The sequence below is a fragment of the Coturnix japonica genome, chromosome 4 (assembly GCF_054131305.1).
Source record: "Coturnix japonica strain WE chromosome 4, WE-NBRP24, whole genome shotgun sequence".
In the NCBI taxonomy this organism is placed as follows: Eukaryota; Metazoa; Chordata; class Aves; order Galliformes; family Phasianidae; genus Coturnix; species Coturnix japonica.
Genome location: NC_140666.1, coordinates 67,751,147 through 67,770,936, shown reverse-complemented (window position 1 = coordinate 67,770,936; position 19,790 = coordinate 67,751,147). Strand labels below are relative to the sequence as shown.

General features: G+C 43.8%; 1 protein-coding gene across 9 annotated transcripts in view; it reads right to left on the bottom strand.

Moving 5' to 3' along the window:
- LNX1 (ligand of numb-protein X 1) overlaps positions 1–19,790 on the bottom strand; it is a 65,061-nt gene that overhangs the window by 6,715 nt on the left and 38,556 nt on the right. For 5 of the 9 annotated variants that reach the window (XM_032444068.2, XM_085545424.1, XM_032444069.2 and 2 more), the window contains 6 exons: positions 15,941–16,096; positions 12,268–12,470; positions 10,541–10,912; positions 5,893–6,030; positions 2,139–2,316; positions 632–830 (listed from right to left, as the gene is read on the bottom strand). In XM_032444068.2, coding sequence (XP_032299959.1) covers positions 632–830; positions 2,139–2,316; positions 5,893–6,030; positions 10,541–10,912; positions 12,268–12,470; positions 15,941–16,096 — 1,246 coding nt within the window. The remainder of the gene's footprint in view (positions 1–631; positions 831–2,138; positions 2,317–5,892; positions 6,031–10,540; positions 10,913–12,267; positions 12,471–15,940; positions 16,097–19,790) is intronic. The other 4 variants (XM_085545425.1, XM_085545426.1, XM_085545427.1 and 1 more) reach the window with 1 other exon arrangement.

Genomic DNA, 19,790 nt, shown 5'->3' with positions numbered 1-19,790 from the left:
ACAGACTCGCAGCACGCTTTCAGTCTGTACTTGACAAAACGTCTCTGAAGCTGCAGGTATACGCTGTGTGCACCAACTGGGAGAGAACTTCACGGCATGTGACGTGGCTTTCATTATCCTCACTGAAAGGACAACACAGCTGCTTCCTGTGTGTGACAAATGTGCTTCTTCCAGTCGGGGGTGGGGTGAAGAGAGGTGATCGAGAGATGCTGGCCAACTGTATGCACTGTGCAACATCTGGGCAAAGCCAAACAATCCAGCTGCCTTTGGCAAGGGAGAATGAAGGCTGTGCAGCTTGGGAACAGCAGGAGGGGCAGCTCTGCCTTCTGCAGGGTGGTCGATCCAAGGCCTCCATACAAGTCCTTCCTCTCATTCCCTAAGTGCCAGATACATTTTCAGGACTGGAACAACTCAGGATACTTCCCTCCCTTGCGAAGGGGTCTGCGTGTCTATTTTTCCATGTACACATACCCACTGACAAAAGGGAGGTATTTAGAGGAAAGTCTGTGACAGAGCCTGGATTTAATTAACATGTCAGTGCAATGAATCAAGCCAAAAGAGAGAACTGCCAGAGAACACAAATCTTTCCTCCCACTCCCCTTCAGCGGGAGGTGGCCGCTGCTGGACTCACCGGGGCAGCCCCAGCCACGTCACCCAGGACGGCAACCACTCGCTGTGCTCGGTGGCCTCGCTGCGCTCCCGGCCATCACACGTCCTCATCTCCAGGGCCTTGAGCACCACTGAAGAGCTGGTGTTTTTCAGCAAGGCCACAGCCTCATTCCGGCTAACACCAGTCAGGTCGATCCCGTTCACATTCAAGAGGATGTCACCTGTGATAAAAAGGGATGGTTGAAAAGACACTGCAGATGTTGCTAAGATACATCCCCATCGATAACAAGCAAAATCCAGAGCCAAGAGCTTGCTGTCTAATGGAGCTGTTGGTGGCACCACCTAACCCACTTCCCATAAGCGCTGTGGTTGTCCTTGCAGAGGGACACCTCTTTCCAAATCTGGGGTGCTCCTGCTGCACCCCATCTGCATCCCCCATGCTGGCAGCCTGTCATGGTTTTGTGGTGTTGCTGTCACTGAAGGCTGCTCAAAACCTTGGAAGCTTATGGTACTGTTGTAACATCACATATTCATTTGTTTCTAATTTTATCGAATTAAGCAGGCTGAATTTTCCATGCTGGGTTGTCTGCTTCACCATGAATCTATCTCGTTTCATTTGTTTTTTCTTATTTTTGAAAATGCACCCCACTGGGAGGCAGTTATTTCCCAGCAGGAGGGGAGGAGAAAAGCTGCCTGTTTGCTCCCGTTGTTGTCACACACATTATGAGGAGAAGCTACAGTTCCCCACATAGATCCCCACATAGGCTGGGGTGGGCTCCGGGGCTCAAAAAGACCCATTATCTAACTGTTCTGAGTGCCCTGGTACTGTGGGGAGCGGGGTAATCTCTTCTGTGCAGTCAGAGGTTCTCTGCAGCTTTGGGACAGTGTGACCCAGGTGAAGCTGAGAAGACACAGCATCCCCAGAACAGTGGGATCTGTCACCATTCCTCTGCTCCCTACCAGTTCCTGCAGAAAAGACTGTAAAAATACTCCTCACCTTGTTCTGATGGCTTGTGCTCATGGAGAGGGAGGATCCACTAACGCCTCCGGTTGCACCAAGAGCCAAATGGAGGTACAAAGTCAGTGATTTTAGGCAAGGTATTGAGCCACAAGGCATTAATGTTGCTTCACGTATGATGGGAATTCTGCTCAGCTATCTCTCTTAGAGCTCATAAATTACATGACAAACAAGCTCAAAAATGTACGTTAAAGAAAAAAACAACCAGAACTCATGAATGTTGCATAATGAAGATTTCGGCAATTAGGAAATAGTGGTGCAGGCTCATTTTTTTGTGTGAAAAATGATTGTTGCGTACCACAATACACCTACATTTCCCCTTCACAGAGGTGGCTGCTGCTGTGAATTATTCCATTTTTGAGGGCTGACTTGAGACCCTCTCATCTGCCACCTCCCAACAGAAGCCTCTGTGAGAGCAGACAGTGTCAGGGCGTGATGCTTTTGCCCTATTCCTGCTTTTCAAAGGAACTCTTTGAATTAAAGCAGGCTGCCAAGATCCCCATCTTTTTACCCGTTTTTATCCTGCTGTCTCTGCTGATAACTCCTCCCGGTTCAACGCTTATCACGTAGATAGGCAAATCCCATTCTCGGTTCGTTGCTCCACCTGCCACCGTCATTCCCAGTGATTCCGTGTGATCTTTCCGGACAGCCACCACCTTCTCATGACAAGTGACAGTATGAAGAGTGCTCTGTGATGGGGAAAAACAGCAAACACGGTGGGCATGGAGACCCCCTGACAGCTTAAGCATTTTCTACTGAAGCAAGTATTCACTAGGAAGCACTTAGGGAATACCAAAGCACTCAACAGCTGCCTGCCACACTGGGGAATAGGCAAAAAGAGGTACAGCCAAAACAACCCACACCTTAAAGTCAGACACAGCCCCCACTGAACTGAGAAGCCATGAAGCCATGAGGGGTAGGTCTTTGACATGTAAATATGGAGTACAACTAAAAAGAAAATAAAAGAAAGAAAAGTTCTTGCTGCTAAAATCAGCTAGGACCACCAATGCTCCTCACTTCTGTAACAATCAGGCTATGAAAAGCCCTGCCCCTCTTGCAGGAGCCCTCTTGGAGCTAGAATAGCTGCTAAATGTATTTCACATGTAACCCCCGCCCCCTTCTCATTCACAAGCGTGACCTCACATACATAATATGCAAAAATAATCTATAAATCTCGTTTTAAAGCCACATTAATCTCCTCCAATCAATTTCAGATCCCACAAGGACATCCCACCTCCATTCTTGGGCCAGCAGAGCAGAAAGAGAAGCAGGCAGGCCTACGGCTGCTCCTGCCACCACTGCAATGGAGGAAGAGAGACAGCAGCAACAGGGTTATATGGGAATAGGGAGGAAAAAGGGGACAGCATGGGTGGGAATTCTGTGGTGTAAAGACAGCTACGTGGAGCGCTTGTTTATACACAGTGCTTCATCACTGGGGAAGCTGCAGACCTTTGGGAACAAAAAGGCAAAGACTTTGGTGAAAAAGATCTGTTCGATGCTGCAAGTAACAGCAATCTGAGGCAGCTATTTGGACACACCACCTCTGCGTGCAGCACACAGGCACCGTGTCAGTCATTGGGTTTATGGCTGATAAGGCAGATAGGGCTCTATTTTTGAAGAGTCAGTGCTTTCTAAGCAGTGCTGGCAAACAAATTGTCCTGTTACATTTCAGTGCAGAATCATAAAAGCAGTGGTAGTTGTATACTCAAGCACATAGGATCAGTTTTCCTTTGAAGCTGCTCTATCCACATGTCCTTTTACATGGCTGCAGATAGAGAGGAATTAGGGTGGCTCAGTTGAGACCAAGGCAGTGATGAAAGTGAAGCAAAGCCTTTTTTAGTAAACACACACAGAGCTTTCCTGGAAGGACCACTGATAATGAGTAAACCAGTTGAAAGGAGGTGTTTATCAGTGACTGCATTTCAATGCATTCTCTTCCAAACAATTGTCCTCCTCTGTCATTTTGAAGCGACCTCAGAGGTCAGAAGAAAAATATAACAGTTCATTTTCTCCTTTCTAAAAAATATTTGGGGGTATGTTTACTGTACAATAAATATTTACAGCAGATTATCACAACATCAAAGCCATGATGCATGCCTTGAAGGCAAAGTACATAGCTGAGGATGGAAGATGCACTTCACCTGAAGGCTAACCTGACTGTAACTCCACAGAATGTCTCCTGCTCAAGCAATGGGGAGACTTAAATGCTGGGCGTTTAGTGAGAGAGGAGCCAGAGTTCAGTTCCAATTAAAAACAAGTGTTATTTAATTAATGGCAAAGCTCCCACTGACTTCAAAGAAATCAAATCTGGCCTATTTCTGCATTACAGCCCTGCTCAACAGCCTCTGCTGCACAAGAAAGTGTTCCTGACATCTTCTGTTTTCTGAATCCAGGCAGAAGCCACAACTGTTTGGGTTGGGCACCCCCCCCACACACACACACACCCTGCAGACCAGAAAACAGCTTACAAGGCCCCAAGTCTCCCAGCACACTACACACAGCCCACTGCTACCACTGCAAAAGGACATGGCACTACATGCCATCCTCCCCTTTCTGGTGGCCAATTGCCATCAGTATCAACACAAATTGTGAGTGAGCTGCCTTCTCACTCTTTCCAGATGGATGCAAGCTGATGGGAGGACAACAGCTCGGCCCACAGTGATTTCTCAGCCCTTGTATAAACAAGGTGGCTGCTGGAAGCTGGAGTTCACTCTTGGCACCAAATGCAAGGCTTACAAGTGCTTGCAGCCCATGTTTATGTACATGAGAGCTGCTTCCCTCAAAGAAGGTGTTCCTGGCCTGCTAATACCGCCTGCTAAGTTAAGCCCAGGGCAAAAAAATAAACAGCTAAAATTCATCAAAATTCAGGTCAGTTAGCAATCCTTCTATCTATCAAAGCAATCCCACTGATGGCAGCAGGTAGCAGATCCACCAAACCACACACACGTAGCAAACTCCCTTGACAGTAAACTGCAGCCAATATGCACTGCACTGCCTTGTGTGTCAGCAGGAGCACACACTGCACTTGGACACTCTGCAGACCCCAGGCCTGCAAGCATTAGGCCTGCACTAACGTCTCTTTAAAAAAAAATAACATTTTAAGCCTGCCAAAGCTTATAGTTTAAAGATCTTGAATTGCAAAATGATGCTCAGTTGAACCTTCAGCAAAAGAGCAGGAGAAATTCAAACTGACATGCTCATGCTCTATAAAAGGGCAAATAACACTCCAGTAGTGATTTTATAATTCCAAAAGCCTGCAGTGTCTGAAGATAATTGTGTTCACTGGCTGTACTGATCTACAGATCTATTGCCAGAGCATCTTCTCTGAGACAAGCTCTCCACTGCCAGCACAGAGATGAAGGGAGGTGGTAGTAGCTCAAGGTTTTGTTTCCTGGCTCTGATATTCCCTGGACAGCGCCCCAGCAGCAGCACCAGGCAGAAGCCCACAGCAGCCCACTCATGCCCCAGTGGAGCACGCATCTCTTGGGGCCAACTGGAAATCCACTCACAAGCTATGGTCTGTTCAACAAAAGATGATATTTTTAGCCTTAGAAGGACAGATGCAAGGTCAGCGCTGGCCTGCTGAGTTCATAGATCCCCCACATAATGTTGAATTTACCAGTTTTTGTCTAATACATAATGTCAAATGTACCAGTTTTTGTCTAATACCTCGGTATAGGAAGAGAAAATGGGGATCTAAGGGCAGTGTATGAAAAACAAACAGCACAGTCTCACATGGTACCAATTAATCAGATCTCCATGGTAGAGCTAGCAGGTGCTCTGAGCATCACTAAAAATCATATACCAGCAACATGAGATAATTGCTGTCTTACTCATATCTCCTTAAGGAAAGCATTACTTCATTAGTAATGTTTTGCAGACACATGATTAGTTGGGCACTACTACCTCTGGCTAGTGGCTACCAGGAATTGACTGCTCCATGATTAACTCCTGTTGATCCTTACCAAGAGCTGGGATTGAGACTTCACAGAAAATGAAACTAACAACAAAACCAGCTCCATGCCCATCACACTGCTGCCTCACCAACCCCCTTCACCTTCTCTTCCCCTTCTCACCCCAAACCAAGTGAGCAAAAACACACTTCCTAGAGCACAAATGATAAGGAGCACAGTTTTACATTTCAATTGCAGAGTTAGACATGACACTACTGGTGACAGGATCCAGAAAGGCTACCACAAGACCCCCAGATGTCAGCCACCCTGAGGTCCCTTTTCCCAAGGACAGCAGAGCAGATATGGGCTCACCTTACTGGCATTGATCCTCTCAGCAGGACAGGGCTGGGGGCTGCTGCTGTTGTAACTCCATCCTGTCTCCTGCAAGATGTCAGGGGGCTGCTGCCTGGTCTGCCGTGATACCACAAAGTGGACATGCCGCTCACTGGCCTAAGAGAAAGCACAGGGTGAATCCCATCACTCTGCTGCAATGACTCAGAAGAAGCTGAGCAGGGAGGAGTCACCAAACATAGATCCCGTTTAAGCTCAGTTTGGATTTCCCTCCACAGCAGTTGCATTAACACGAAGAAGTAGTACCAGTTCAGGTCATACAAGCTTACTGCCAACTACCTAAAACTTGAAAATTTAGTGTTAATGCTCAAAAAAATCTTTCTGTCTGCCCTAAATCTGGCCGCAAGTAATGACCTGACCTATGGTAATGCAATCGCTGTTCACTTCTTGCGTTCTCCTGCACGCAGCAGAGCAGACCAGCAATGTGCCTGCTGCAAGAGAGACACACCACAATTAGTGCTGTAACAAGGAGTATACTGCAGCTCAGGCTGGTGAGGGTGGAGAATAACAGCATTACAGAGCCCACCTGTGTATAACAAACACAGCAGACGTAAGGTAGCTTGAAAAAAGGGATGAGTCACCACTTGGAGAGATAAAATCCTAGTGTGCCGGTACACAGAGAATAAAAAGGCACAAGCAAGTACATAGAGTAACAGCACTTGGGTTGGGAAACCAGCTCAAACTCTCACTCTAGGAACAGGAGGTATAAAAGCAATTAACCCAAAATAAGCTCAGAACGCTTCTGCACAACAGTCATGTTCCCTGCAGAGTCTCATTGTTTTCAGGTGCTCCATGTTTACCTGGTATTGGCTTTACTGATTCTGTGTACAGGTGATTCTTTTCTATCATTGACCCAGCTGAAGGGAAGCATAGGAATAGCCTGAAAGCTATAGGAATATACCCAGAATACAAAAGAAATCTGTCCTCTCTCTAGATTAAAGACCTGTAGGAGCAGGTCTTAGAAGCTGGTTCTAGAGGGAGTCCTATCTGCTTGTGTGTGGGTCATTATGAAGGATCTAATTTGGAAACCCCATCAAGCATCTCTGGAGCTCCCGGGGTGCCACATTTCCAGTGCTTGCTACCTCCTGCTCTTGGGGTGGAGCACCCAGAAGTAGGCTTCTGTCTCTTGGGAGAAAGGAAAGCACCCCAAGACCTCTAGTTTGTAGGATGCTCCAATTGTAGCTGAACATCATGCTACCAAATCTCCTATGGGCATATGACCCCACAAAAATACTGTTTTCTTTAAAACAAACAACTTCAGTTTATGCAGCTTCTGTTTAAAGCTCATCTGCTGCCACATGGTTCGTCTCAAAGTTGGTTATTTAGAGGAAGGTTGTAAACGTGACTAATTCTCTGAGGACCAACTGACAGAAGTTCAACAAGAGTATTGCAATGTCACGTTTGTCTCCAGGTCAGTCAAGATGAGTAATTTCTCAGAAGTCCAGACCAGAGTGTTCTGAAGAGTTATCCAAACAAGATGATTAGCTTTTGTATTTACATACTTCCATACACAAACCCAGAACCGTTTCTACTGATCAGAATATTAATTGCTGTTTCATCTTGATCTCTCCCTCCCTCCTTCCCCTTTACTGCTTGGTTTACCCAGTTCCTTCTCTGCTCTTCACACTAAAGCAAGAATTAAAGTAATAAGGTTTGCTTTGAGTCTGAATACAAGTAACAATGGAAATAATCTACTAGAATTAAAATCTGCGTTATGGTCAAAGCAAATCAAAGACAGACTGGGGAATGCTCTGCAAAGCTTTGGCCTATAATCCTCTAAGGGTCACTTCTGTGTTGGGTTGATTCTGCTTCTGCTTTTGGCAGGTATTTCCCTGGGATAGGGAAAGCAGCCTGAAACACCTCCAGTTACCTGTGCTGTGTGACACCCAGTGCTGCTGGAGGTGCAGTGTTCAAACACAACAGCAGCCAAAAGGGGCTGCAAAGAAACACCTCTGCACAAAGATGGCTGCATCCAAGCTGGCAGGGAGGCAGGGACGCAGTGACAACTTCCAAGCAGTCACTTGGAAACAAGGCAGCCATGCAGCCTGGCCCAACCGAGCAGATAGGGCTGATGTCCTCACACAACTGCCCACTCTTCTGGCACCTTGGTCATTTTCATGTCGCACCCACATGAAACAGATGTGGGACATCACGTTATTTAGATCAAAAAGTGCCACATCTGACACAAGACTGTGACTAAAGATGATGTGGTAAACAGAGAGCAGCAAGATCCCAAGAGTTACGATGTGCGTACATTCTTAATTAGCAGGTACATGTTATCTTCATTTCAGTTCTCGTGACTGACCTTCTAAACAGGCTGACACCTAATCTCCTGATTAACAACCGCTTTGCATATGCTGATGTATAATCACTACAGGCCTGAAGAATCAGATTTTTCCCAATTATTCATTATTTAGCAGTCAAAACTAATCAGACTCTGCAGAACCCAGAAGTTCTCCCAGCTGTACTTGGCATAATAAACCACTACCATCTTTTATCATATCAGTGAACGTTCATTCTGATTTCAAAGGAGCCAATCACATCTTAGAAGCATGTAGCACTGTTAATTTGAAGACCTTAATGTGCAGAGTGACACACTCTGAGATCTCAACTGACAGGGTTCTGTCGAGAAATGGGAGGATGAGGTAAAACATGCCGTGAAAGAAGCAAATGTAAAACATTTGTGGCCTCAGTATAATGGTTTTTCTCTGGCATAGCATGGAAACAGGAAAGGCAAATGATAATTGATGAATAAACATGGCAAAAAAAAGACAAAGGATCCAGGAATTTTGTGTTAGACAAATGTGATTCATAGAGCTCACATCAGCGCAATCCTGGCTGTTTGGAAACCTGAGTCTCCCCTTTGATGGGCATGTTGTTTAAATTCCCAGAGACTGGTATGCATTTCAAGCATTATTATAAATAACATCCACTCTTTGGAACCCAATAAGAACTTTGGTAGTGTTTTCAAACACTTGTGTGTGAATGGTCTCATTGAGTCATTTTTTCCATTTCATCTCAAGACTACATGTGTTTTTTGCTTATGAGGCACTGTTGCCTTGTTTTGTAGCCATAAAGAACTGTTCCAAGAATACCAATTTTTAGAAAGGTTTTCATTCCCGACTTTGTTCCCCTTGGAGGATTTAACATCCCCCAACTGCTGCCTTCTGCTCCCAGTTAGTGATCTACATAACGTAATCCAGAAAGATGCTGGACCAGAATTTCAACAACTGGCGTTATGCAAAAGGATGCGGTTTTGCTTCCCAGGCAGGACATGCCTGTTTGGATGAGTGGGAGGCCCTGCTCTCAGCATGAAGACAAGCTAATGGCTTTATCTTTACCTATGCCATAAGCTTTTCAATGAACGTCCGCCACAGCCATCTGTGAATCTATGCTAAAGGGGGAATACTTGCCGCAAAATGCATTGCAGTTAAAGATTCTTTCAGCCAGACTTGCGTTACTCTGATTATACCCCCCTGAAATGTGGAGCATCCAGCCTGATTCAAGATCTTCATATTCAGGTATGTGAAATTCTTCAATATGAGAACATTGTGCATCCCTTTAAATGAAATGTAAAGTGCAAGTACAATGACTACTATAAATAAGAAAGAAAAGCAACAAAAGATCCTTGGCTTTGCTTTTTATGTTGAGGTTTTCTAAAAGGTAGTCTGTAAAGAAATAAATTCAGTGAAAATGGTTCTGGAGGGGAAATTAGGCAGAAGTTCACTGATTCCGTAGCTGAGAAAGACAGTGACACTTCTGTGGCAAGGCTGTTAAGTACACCAGAGAGACACACCTTTGGTTCACCATAAGTCTAAATTGAGCTTTATAAGAAATGCAGAACAAGATCCTTATTTTTCATTCCCAAAATATCTGAATTAATGCTGGATTTAGGCAAGAAATATCCACAAGGAATATGGAGTCCCTTCAGTTGTAAGACATGCCTGCAGGAAATCTCCTATGCTGGGATGCTCATCCCAAAACATGTCAGTGGCTGCCTTAGACTTCTCTAGTTTGTTCCCATCTTTCCTGGAGGGAGTCAGGACCCTTCTGGACTCTGTGACATTGAGGTACAGGCTGGTTTACACTTTGACAGATACAGAGTATATCATAGATTCATGTAATCATAGAATGGTTTGAATTGGTAGGGACCTTAAAGCCCACCCAATTCCAATCCCTTGTCATCGGTAGGGCTGCCACCCACCAGATCAGACTGTACAGGGCCCCATCCAACCTGGCCTTGAAGGCCTCTAGAGATGGAGCATCCACAGTGTTTCTGAGCAGCCTGTCTGCCTCACCACCCTCTGAGTAAAGGATATGGAGATTTACGTTCACCTGTTTTTTGTAACAAAGCCCTGAAGTGAGCTGACTGCAGGAGGCATCATGAGGAGGTACATGCACATATTCACCCTTGTGCCCACAGTGACGCCAGGGAGATTTCAGAGGTACCAGTTCCCACCCTTGATGGGAAAGGAAACTTGCCACATATTCCCTCCCCTTAGTGCACATATATTAATCTTGTGCCCAGCACCATTACTACGGATGGTGAAATTGCATCACTTGGCTTTTGCCAAGCGCAGAAACAGTGCCCAAAGCCATGGTGACAGACCTGGATCAGCTGGGCTGCACTCTCCGGGCTGCCGTACCGATGGTCATGCCCATTAATGGCCAGAACCCGGTCGTTCTCTTGCAGCTGGCCATCACGGGCGGCCACTCCTCCATCCAGCAGGTTGAAGATGAACACGCCGGGTTCGTCGGCCCTGCGGACCAGCTTTATCCCTAGCTGCTCATCGGGGCTGCTTTTATTCAGAATGACATGGAAGCTGTCGTCCCTGCTGCAGTGAGTGTCGAGGCTGAGCCCGCTGCTTCGGCACCGGTACCGCTGCTCCCTGAGCACCGTGAGCCGCAGCACGTGGCAGGGCTGCTTCAGGATGGACAGGGCGTAGTGGTGAGGCACGTTTTTGATGTCCATGCCGTTCACCTGGAAGAGAGAGCTGTAATCAGTGGCAGAAAGGCAATTCAGTTTGCATTGACGTGGAGGCGGCTGCTCTGTTTACACAGATGTCTTCACATGAGGTGGCATGCACTGCTCCTAACAGCATGGTGCAGCAGGCCAAATCTGTGCGCAAAAGTCCTTCCTCCAAGGAAAGGATGCTCTGTACAGACACATTCTGCCTTTCCCCCCCCTTCTCTCAGCTCGGATAGTCTCCAGACAGAACTGTTATTTCTCAACTTTATTATTGCTCTCCCCCAAGCTCCAATATCCTTTCATATATCTTGGTTTTATTCCACTAGCTTCTGATTTCAGATCACCTTGCCAACCCTTCCTTCCACTCCCACCACTTTCCAGTTGTTTCTCTTCATTATCTCTCAGCTGTTATAGTAACAGAAATAAAAAAAGAAGTGCCCCACTAATGAACCTCTAATTAAAATGGAGAAAAGAGCCTCCAGCAGAAGGTCAGAAGTGCTGGGTGTTTAGCAGGGATTCACGTTTAGAAACAACAATGGAATATTGGGCTTTTTGTGTTTTGTTTTCCAGGTAGGATTTACCAGAGATTTGCCTTTCTTCCAACTACTGAAACATTCATGTAACTTAGCACCCTTTCAGAGCTCCAAGTCAATGGGGCAGCTGAGAGAGCTGTTCTTGTTCGTTGCTGGAGCCACTGCTCACAAGATACATGATTTTTAACCATCTGTTCTAATTCTTGCTCATCTGTTACACATTTCTCTAGAAGCAGAAGTAGCAGCCAACAGCTAACACCTGAATGCTGTTCATTTGTTTGTTCCTAGAGATTTCACCCATGGCTGCTGATGGGGCAGCTCTCACAGATCAGAGCAGACAGTGCTTCATGCTGTACAGTGCTGATGCACACAGGACATAAGCTGACCAGGCCCCTGTCACCTCCTCTGGTGTAAGTAGGATTTGAGACAATGGAAACGGCACTAAGAGATTCAAATTCACAGCTGAGTAGAAAAAAAAACCAACGCAACAACAAACAAACAAAAGCAGGTCAAAAAAGCCCTGCCCCTACTTTCAGAAGGAAACATTTATTCTGGTGGGTCAGACATGCCAACTTCATCCTGCAATGCATTTTGGATCTACCATGCTTGGCTAGAAAGCAGAGAAGCCTGATCACTGAGTGGGAAATGCAAACAAATATGAGTTATGAAAACAACTGAGATGAATGAAATCATCACAGCATGCAGAGGAACCAGACTTCTTCTTGCACCTATTATTCCATCCACACACAGAGGCAGCATTGCAAATCTCACAATCAATTTATACTTACTCTTTGTTAGGATATAATTTTATCTCGTACTCCCACTGTACTGTACCTTTAGTATCATGTCTCCAGGCAGCAATCTTCCATCTCTGGCAATTACTCCGTCTCTATAAATATGCTGTATAATAATGTGAACCAAAGGAGTCTCGCTGCCTCCCACAATCCTAATGGCCAGGTTCTCATGGGGATCAGTTCGGTTGATCTTAATGCAGGTGATTTCACCGTCTGGAATCAGGTGATACAGTCTGGGAAAACCTGGAAAGGTACATCGTAATGTGTTTATATGACATCTTGGCTTTGCTTCATTAAATCATGCGCCATACCACTTCATGTACCTGTTAGTTACCCAAACTGGGTTTTATGCATTGATGTGATATATACTATGTGTGGAGCAAAGGAAATGTGTGTTTGCTTTAGTGAACTTGAAGGGATCGTTTTTAATGAATATATTCAAGCTTCCTTTCTACTTTTTTCCCCCTCAAAACACAGCCTCAAACACTTGATAGAATCCAGATGAAATGAGCTTAAGAAAAAAAACACAGTTATGTGTGCTAATAATTTAAGGGAACAAAATAAGTTTTTAGTGACCAGAGACCCCTCTGAACCAGAGAATATGGGCATAGACAAGCCAACAAAACTTGGTGGTCTGTGCTGCTGACTTTCCTCACTGTTTGCATCCAAGACTTGGCTTGTAACAGCCATGGAAGCATTTCTTTTTTTTTATCTTGAGCTTTCAGAAAGGCAAAATTTCTTTGTCAATCCAAAGCAAACAGCAGTTTCCCTACCAGATCATCCTCTTTACATCACCCCTGAAGACTAGGAAGGAATATCTGGCTATTACTGCAAAGGGTCTGTATGAAAATCAGTGTACGTTCAGAAAGGGGAATTTCCATTCAGGTGATCTGATAGATCTTCAGTGAGGTACACAAGCAAAAGTACTGCTGCTTACCAGGCAACCCTATTGGATCTAACACAGATTTATCCTAAACCTTCTTTAGAAATGTGAGTTCAAATGAGCACACATCTGCTGCCATTGATGCAGGAGGTGACATTTCAGTCAGCTCCCCTGCATGAATCCATTTTCCCAAGATTTCTCACATTTTATGAACCTGTGTGGTAGAAAGGAATGATGCTGACTGCTTAGCTGCAAGGGAAGATCTTTGCTGGCACTGGCAGTCTGAGTGTGAGGATGAAGGACCAACTGTATGCAGGGATCCTGTTTTTCATTTAGAATGTACTGGAGAACTGTGTCCTATTCCAAGCCCCACTTTTCATATTTGTCTTGTCTTGGGCAATTAGAAACTCAACATTGAGTAAAGTTCAAGTAAAAGCACTACTGAGCTGTCTACTATAGGCACATCAGTCCTTAAGTGTCTTGTGCCCCCCATACGTGACAGAAAGCTTTTGAATTTATAGTATAAGAGTTCATATCTATGTGAAAACCTGTAATGCTAATGTTTTTTCAATAGTCTATTTCAGAAATGAAATTACAGCAATTGCAACTGAATAGCAGAAAACAGTTAAATGAAAATTAATAGAGCAGTATCAGTCATAGAATAAGTATTTCCTACTAGAGAATTATCAGACAACAAACCAGAAAGGCACCGAAAGTTCCTAGGAGAGATTCAGGGGAAGGAAAAAGCAGGAAAATAAAACCATTAGTAAATACCACGATGAATCCCTTACCACTTCTTGATCATATGCTCTTCAGAATGGGAAGCTGTCTTCCTCCACGTCTGTAAAAAGCACCTACTGGTTGCACAGACTTTGACTTTGTGGTTTTATACAGAGTTGACAGGCAGTGAAAATCTATCTAGATAATTACACAGCCGTACTCAACCTAATATCCAAGAATCAATTACACTCTTGTAGTGATTTCTGCAGCTGTACTGATTTGCTTCAGAGTTGCACACAACTTTAAAGTCTCAGAACAGGAAGGTGCATTGTTCCCCCATACTCCTATACTTTCTGAACATTATCATCTGCCCAGTTTGGAGTTCGTTTGATTCCTCCTCGTCTGAAGGTGGACTCATACCATCGAAAGGCAGGCCTCTATCCCAAACGCCTAATTTTCTATGCATTGTATGAGCACCCAAAGGAGCTGCTGAACTCCCTTCACTGCTATATAAGACAAACCCAATTAAGTGATCGCTCAGTGAGGTGCTTAAGGCCAGATGACACAAGTACTCCTCAAAAATCAGTGAAGGCTTTGTCCCCATGCATGTTTTGTACTCTCAGGGTAGCTCTAAGTGTTTACATAAGTAAACTACAAATAATAATCTAGCCCCTCAAGTATTCTTCTCTGTTTGAAAATGGAAGAAGTAAATATTTCTATATATTTTGCAAGCTTACCTGGTGTAGGGAACCTGCTCTGGCAGGGGGGTTGGACTTGATGATCTCTGGAGGTCCCTTCCAACCCCTACAATTCTGTGATTGTAATCCCTGTCTGCTCTTCTCTTCTCTGCTCTTATCGAAACAGTCCTTTAGCAGAACTGCTCCTAATTTCCTCTGCATGATGAGTTAGTTCAGGTTGTAACAAATAGCACTTTTTGGCTTAAGGCACTCATTCTCCTATACTTCAATCTTTTTTTTATAAAGGAATTAGGTATTTCTTGACTGTAGAGAGCAGATTGAACAAGCTGCTGATACACTCCTGTTATATCAGTCTCTAACAATGTGGCAGTGCACAGGACCCATCACATATGTAAGATAAAAACTTACATAAGTTCTTTCGCTTCTTTTGCTCAGAGCTATGATTTAGCAGAGGGTTGTTAGAGTTAGGGTACTATGGTTAGGCTGTGGTTGGACTTGATGATCTTCGAGGTCTTTTCCAACCTGGGTAATTCTATGATTCTATGTTTCTTGAGCAATGCTTTAACTGGTTTAGTAAATACTGCCGTGGCATTTGGCTTATTTTCAATATGACTTTATGTAGACCCTTTGAAAGAATTTCTAAAAACTGATTCCCTTCTCAAGCTTGCAGTCTTTGACAAAACAAATCCTCCCACAGCTTTTTTCTTGCCACTTTGCAAGTCACCAGGTTTTTCTTTTCATAGGATATACTGCTTCACCTCCCAGGTTTGATTTATTTGTTTTCTTTATTGAATATAATTAGTAAATTGTACCTTTTTCTTCTCAGATGAGTCAAACATCAAAATAACTGGATGGCCACTTAATTTCTGATATCTTCTTTTAAGATTTGCCTCTTATTTTCCACCCAGACACACAGATGGATGTTTGCAGAATCAACAGTTTAGATTACCATGAGAAAAAGGCAACTTACTATTTTAAAAACTATGTTTGAAAAACTGAACGTATAAAATACACACATACATATGTTTTGGATAATGAAATTTGAGATAGGTGTTCCATCAAACACTCTGCATATATTGCGTGGAAGCTCATTAAAACCTACCTTGCCTGTTTTAAGAAAATGCTGCGCTTGGAAACAAAGTCTTTGACCTGACATTTTGTAATGCATGCACTGTCCTAAAAGAGGTGAGCCCTGCTCCAGCACCTGGTTATCCACAGCAAATGGGAACTCAGCAGGTCTCACCAAATGTGAGGGATCTGTCTGGGTTTAGAGCTTGCACCACTCACATGCATGCATCCTACTGTGGGGCTGGACCCCATTTTCAAACCCTTTCTTTCTAGCTCTTAATTAAAGTTCTTAGTTCCCTTTGACCAGGTTTTCCAGAGCAGGAAAACCCTGGAGTATTGCATACCTTTCTTTACCATTTTATTTTTCCAGTCCTTAAATAATGAAGCGCTGCTGAATCTAGAAAGAAGTAAATTTTCTGTCTTGTTTTTGGTGACTCTTGCAGGTCTTTCCACCGAGTGTTGTGTTTTTGTTGCAGGGATTGGTATGGAGCATTCTGAATCTGTCAATAATAACAAAATGTCATCTGCATTCAGAAGTATTCTCTGTGCTTTTTCCACAGGCAATATTTTCCTTATATTAGAGTGAAATTTTATCTGTATTTCCATCAGAGTAACAAATAACATGAGAGGCCAGCTTTACCCATTAAATTCCACTTGTCTGATACAACACAGGACACCACACAATTATTAGTACATTAGCAGTGAGACTGTAATAGGCACTTTTAAGTACACTTAATATTTTAGCCCCACAGTTTAAAGTTCTTAATGTTAAGTGTTCCTCCAGGTCTTGGGTTTCAGCTGATTTCTACATGTACTGAGCTCCTTCTGGAAGTGCCATCAGAACAACAGCTGCCTCCATCCCTACAGCTCTGCTCAGTGTGTCTGCTATGACACTTGGCTCCAGAACAATACAAGGTCACTGTGAGCAGAATTTCTGCCTCACTTTGCCAGTCCTTGCCCAGACCAGAAGGTCTGGCTGATGGGAAGTGCTGGCTGGAGTCAGAGCTTTGTGTGCCTACAGCCCACCTCCATGAATCCATCTATCTGCAGGGATAGCAAGCGTTCAGACACCTGGTCATCACAATTTAAATGGAAAAGGTGTGAACTGTTCTTGGAAAATATGTGTGTCTGTGAACATCACTTGAATCAGTGTGGGGCTTTCTTCCACAACTCTTCCTTTCCAATAAATTTCCAGTTAGCATTTTATTCTACCAATGGCTTGCCATCATTCTGAGAACAGCAGTGTTATTCATTCCATTAATTCTCCAGGGATGCTGGTCTGATACAGGGGGCAGGTAGAAAGCAATGCCAACTGCAGTGTCTTTCATTTTTTCTGCATATTCCTCTTACTGAAAGAACTAAAATGAAATTGTCACAGAGTTGTCTCAAGAATTGTGACTCTCTTATTTACAGCAGGAAAAGTTTATCAGTTTACCTATCTGCAATGGAGAAAACACTACAGAGCCAATCTCAGCCATTAGAAAACTGTCCAGCTCACCATCCTGGGGGCAGAGTGCCTTCAACCAGTTGTGTAATATTCCTAGCAGCCATTTGAGGAAACTGGAACTGCAATTGAATCAAATATGGGCAAAAAGGAACAGTGCTAATGTAGCCTTCCTAGAGAGAAAGTTGAGCTGATGCTGTCTTGTCCTGGGGCTAGTAAAGTCACTTTGTTCTCTTCACTTAACAAGTCTTACTGCCACGGAACAGTTGAAGAAGACCTGGCACCCAGAGCATTCTGCATTTTACTTACCTCCTTTTTCTTCACGTGCCTTTCCAAAACACCAAAGTATTTATAATATCTATCTTGCACATGCATATGCATATATATGTAGACATACACACATAGAAAACACAGCTGGGCTCCAACTGAACAGCAGGAGGGAGGTACACCCACACAACAGCAGTCTGCTCTGTGAGCCTGCCAGGGCTGCCAGGGCTGCCTTGGTCTTGACTGCTGCAAAGCAATAACAGATGTAGCACTGCACCAGCCCTGGGACTAAGAAGAATTAGGCTGACTTTGAACGGCATTTGATGTCCTCAAGCAATCATAAATTCAATTTATTTTACAATGACTTGACTGCAAAATGGAACTGATGATTGATTTTGAAAACCAGCAGTATGGCTCCCTTTTACACTAAAGAGGGTTTTGCAATTGCATTCTCCAATTCTTTCCTCCTAAAGAGTTAGCTGGTTTACAACTTGTATTTGTAGATCAGCGTGAGTAAAGAGTGTATATATATAATCTTTCTTGGAAGTGAATTTAAAATGTGATGCCAGACAAGGAGAACAGTGATACAAATAAGCATGGCAAAACCAGAGCAGTCTTTGCTCGGAGATATTTTATCATTTAACTAGATTGTCAAGGTCATTTACACTACTAGATCAAGTCAGAAGATATCACATCTTAAATGCATCACTGCCGGAAGGGTGTCCCTGTCACTGTCCCTCACTTCTTAGAATGAAACAATCTCTTTTAAACTTCCCTAACCTGGGAAGCCATGCACAGCACTAACACCATGAATGCCATTATTCTCTGGCTATGTACAAATGAACAGGTTATTAAAAATGAGAAAATCTTAAGCCCTTCTCCAACTAAACATTTTCTTTTCGCTGCTCGCACTTTTAACATGCTCTTTTGTTTGGACAGTGAACACTTTTCTACTGAAAATATCACCATAGGCAGAGAAAAAGCAAGTCTGGATGACTTAAATCCAAAAGGTGTCTATAAAAAATCAAATTAGCAAATGGAAATCATGAAGTCATTTTCACAGCAAAGGACTCATACCAGCTGCAGGTGTAAGACAGCACTAGACTGTACCTATTCTCCTGCTGTAATTACATTAGAAACACAGTATAGATATCATATTTTAAAGTGTCCTGGGCTAGCAAAGGAGTTTTTCAAATCCCGTACTACATTCAGCTTTTAGGTTAAGTTCAGTCATGGTTATTTGGACGCTGTCCCTTCCCCATCAGGAATGACTTTTGCCTTGCATCCCTGCAGGGATACTGCAGTTGAGCACGGCCCCAGTGGAGACATCAGCTTCATATTAGAGGTGCTTCCACATGCTGCAGCGGGCAAAAAAATCGATGTGGCAGCAGAAATCCAAGGCTGCTGCTGCTTTTGAGGACAATACACAGGTACACATTACAGTTTTTGCTTTCAGAGTTCTTTTGAACAAAATAGAGGCAAAACGCAATAAGCAGAGATACCTGAACCGAGATGAGGAAAGTCTAAAAATGGGGGTCAGGCAGACTTGTATTAAATAACTGCAGAGCAGACTGCAGCTGTCCTTTACTGGTAAACAGCTCTGACCAGGAGTCCGACTGCAGACTGCCTGGAATGAGAGGGTTTTAAAAATCCAGGAATAGAATAAAACATACAGAACTGGAGGAGAAAGCAAGCACCCAGCTGGCAGGATGATGATAACTGCTACAGAAAGAAGTATATTCATTTCTTCTTCCAACAAGCAGAAACAGAGAGTGCCTTTGAGATGCACAAAGCACCTGCTGCAAAGGCCTAAACAGAGATCCTTGTTAAAGTTATATTTGTGTTGCTGGGAGTTACTTGCTTGTGTTTTTTTGAAGACCAAATTCCAAAACAGCCTAATCAAAATGCATTATTTGCATATGTAATTAATACCATCATTTGAGTACTCAGCTTTTATGAGCTCATGCATGAGAGTAACTGCTTATTAAGCAATTACATGTCTACCTGGTTTTTCCAGTGCAGTAGAATATATCTGGAATTTTACAGCCATACTTGGTGCTGAATAATGACATCATGAGCAGAATCAGGTATGGGATGACTGAGAGTGCCCCTCCAGGGGACCATTATATATCCCTTAAAAAGAAGACAGTGTTTTTCATTCTACTGGAAATACAAAGACCAGCGTCGCCTTCACATCTACTTCTGTTACCACTGGGTTACTGGCCCAGGTATTGCTGGCATCCAGATCCCCTCATGATCTCTGGACATGAAACCAAGCTTTCAGTGAGACTATTAGCAATGTCCTGTATAAGCCTAGGTGGAAAACTTTCCATTCCTGAGCCTGAACATTGTTTTTTGTAAAGCGTGAGCCTGAGAAATTCAGGACTTTACTGTATCTGAAGAAGGGCAAGATTTGATTATAGTGGATGAACTGTTGCTAGCAAATGTGAAAAATACCTGTTTCATCAAAGATGGCAGCAGGC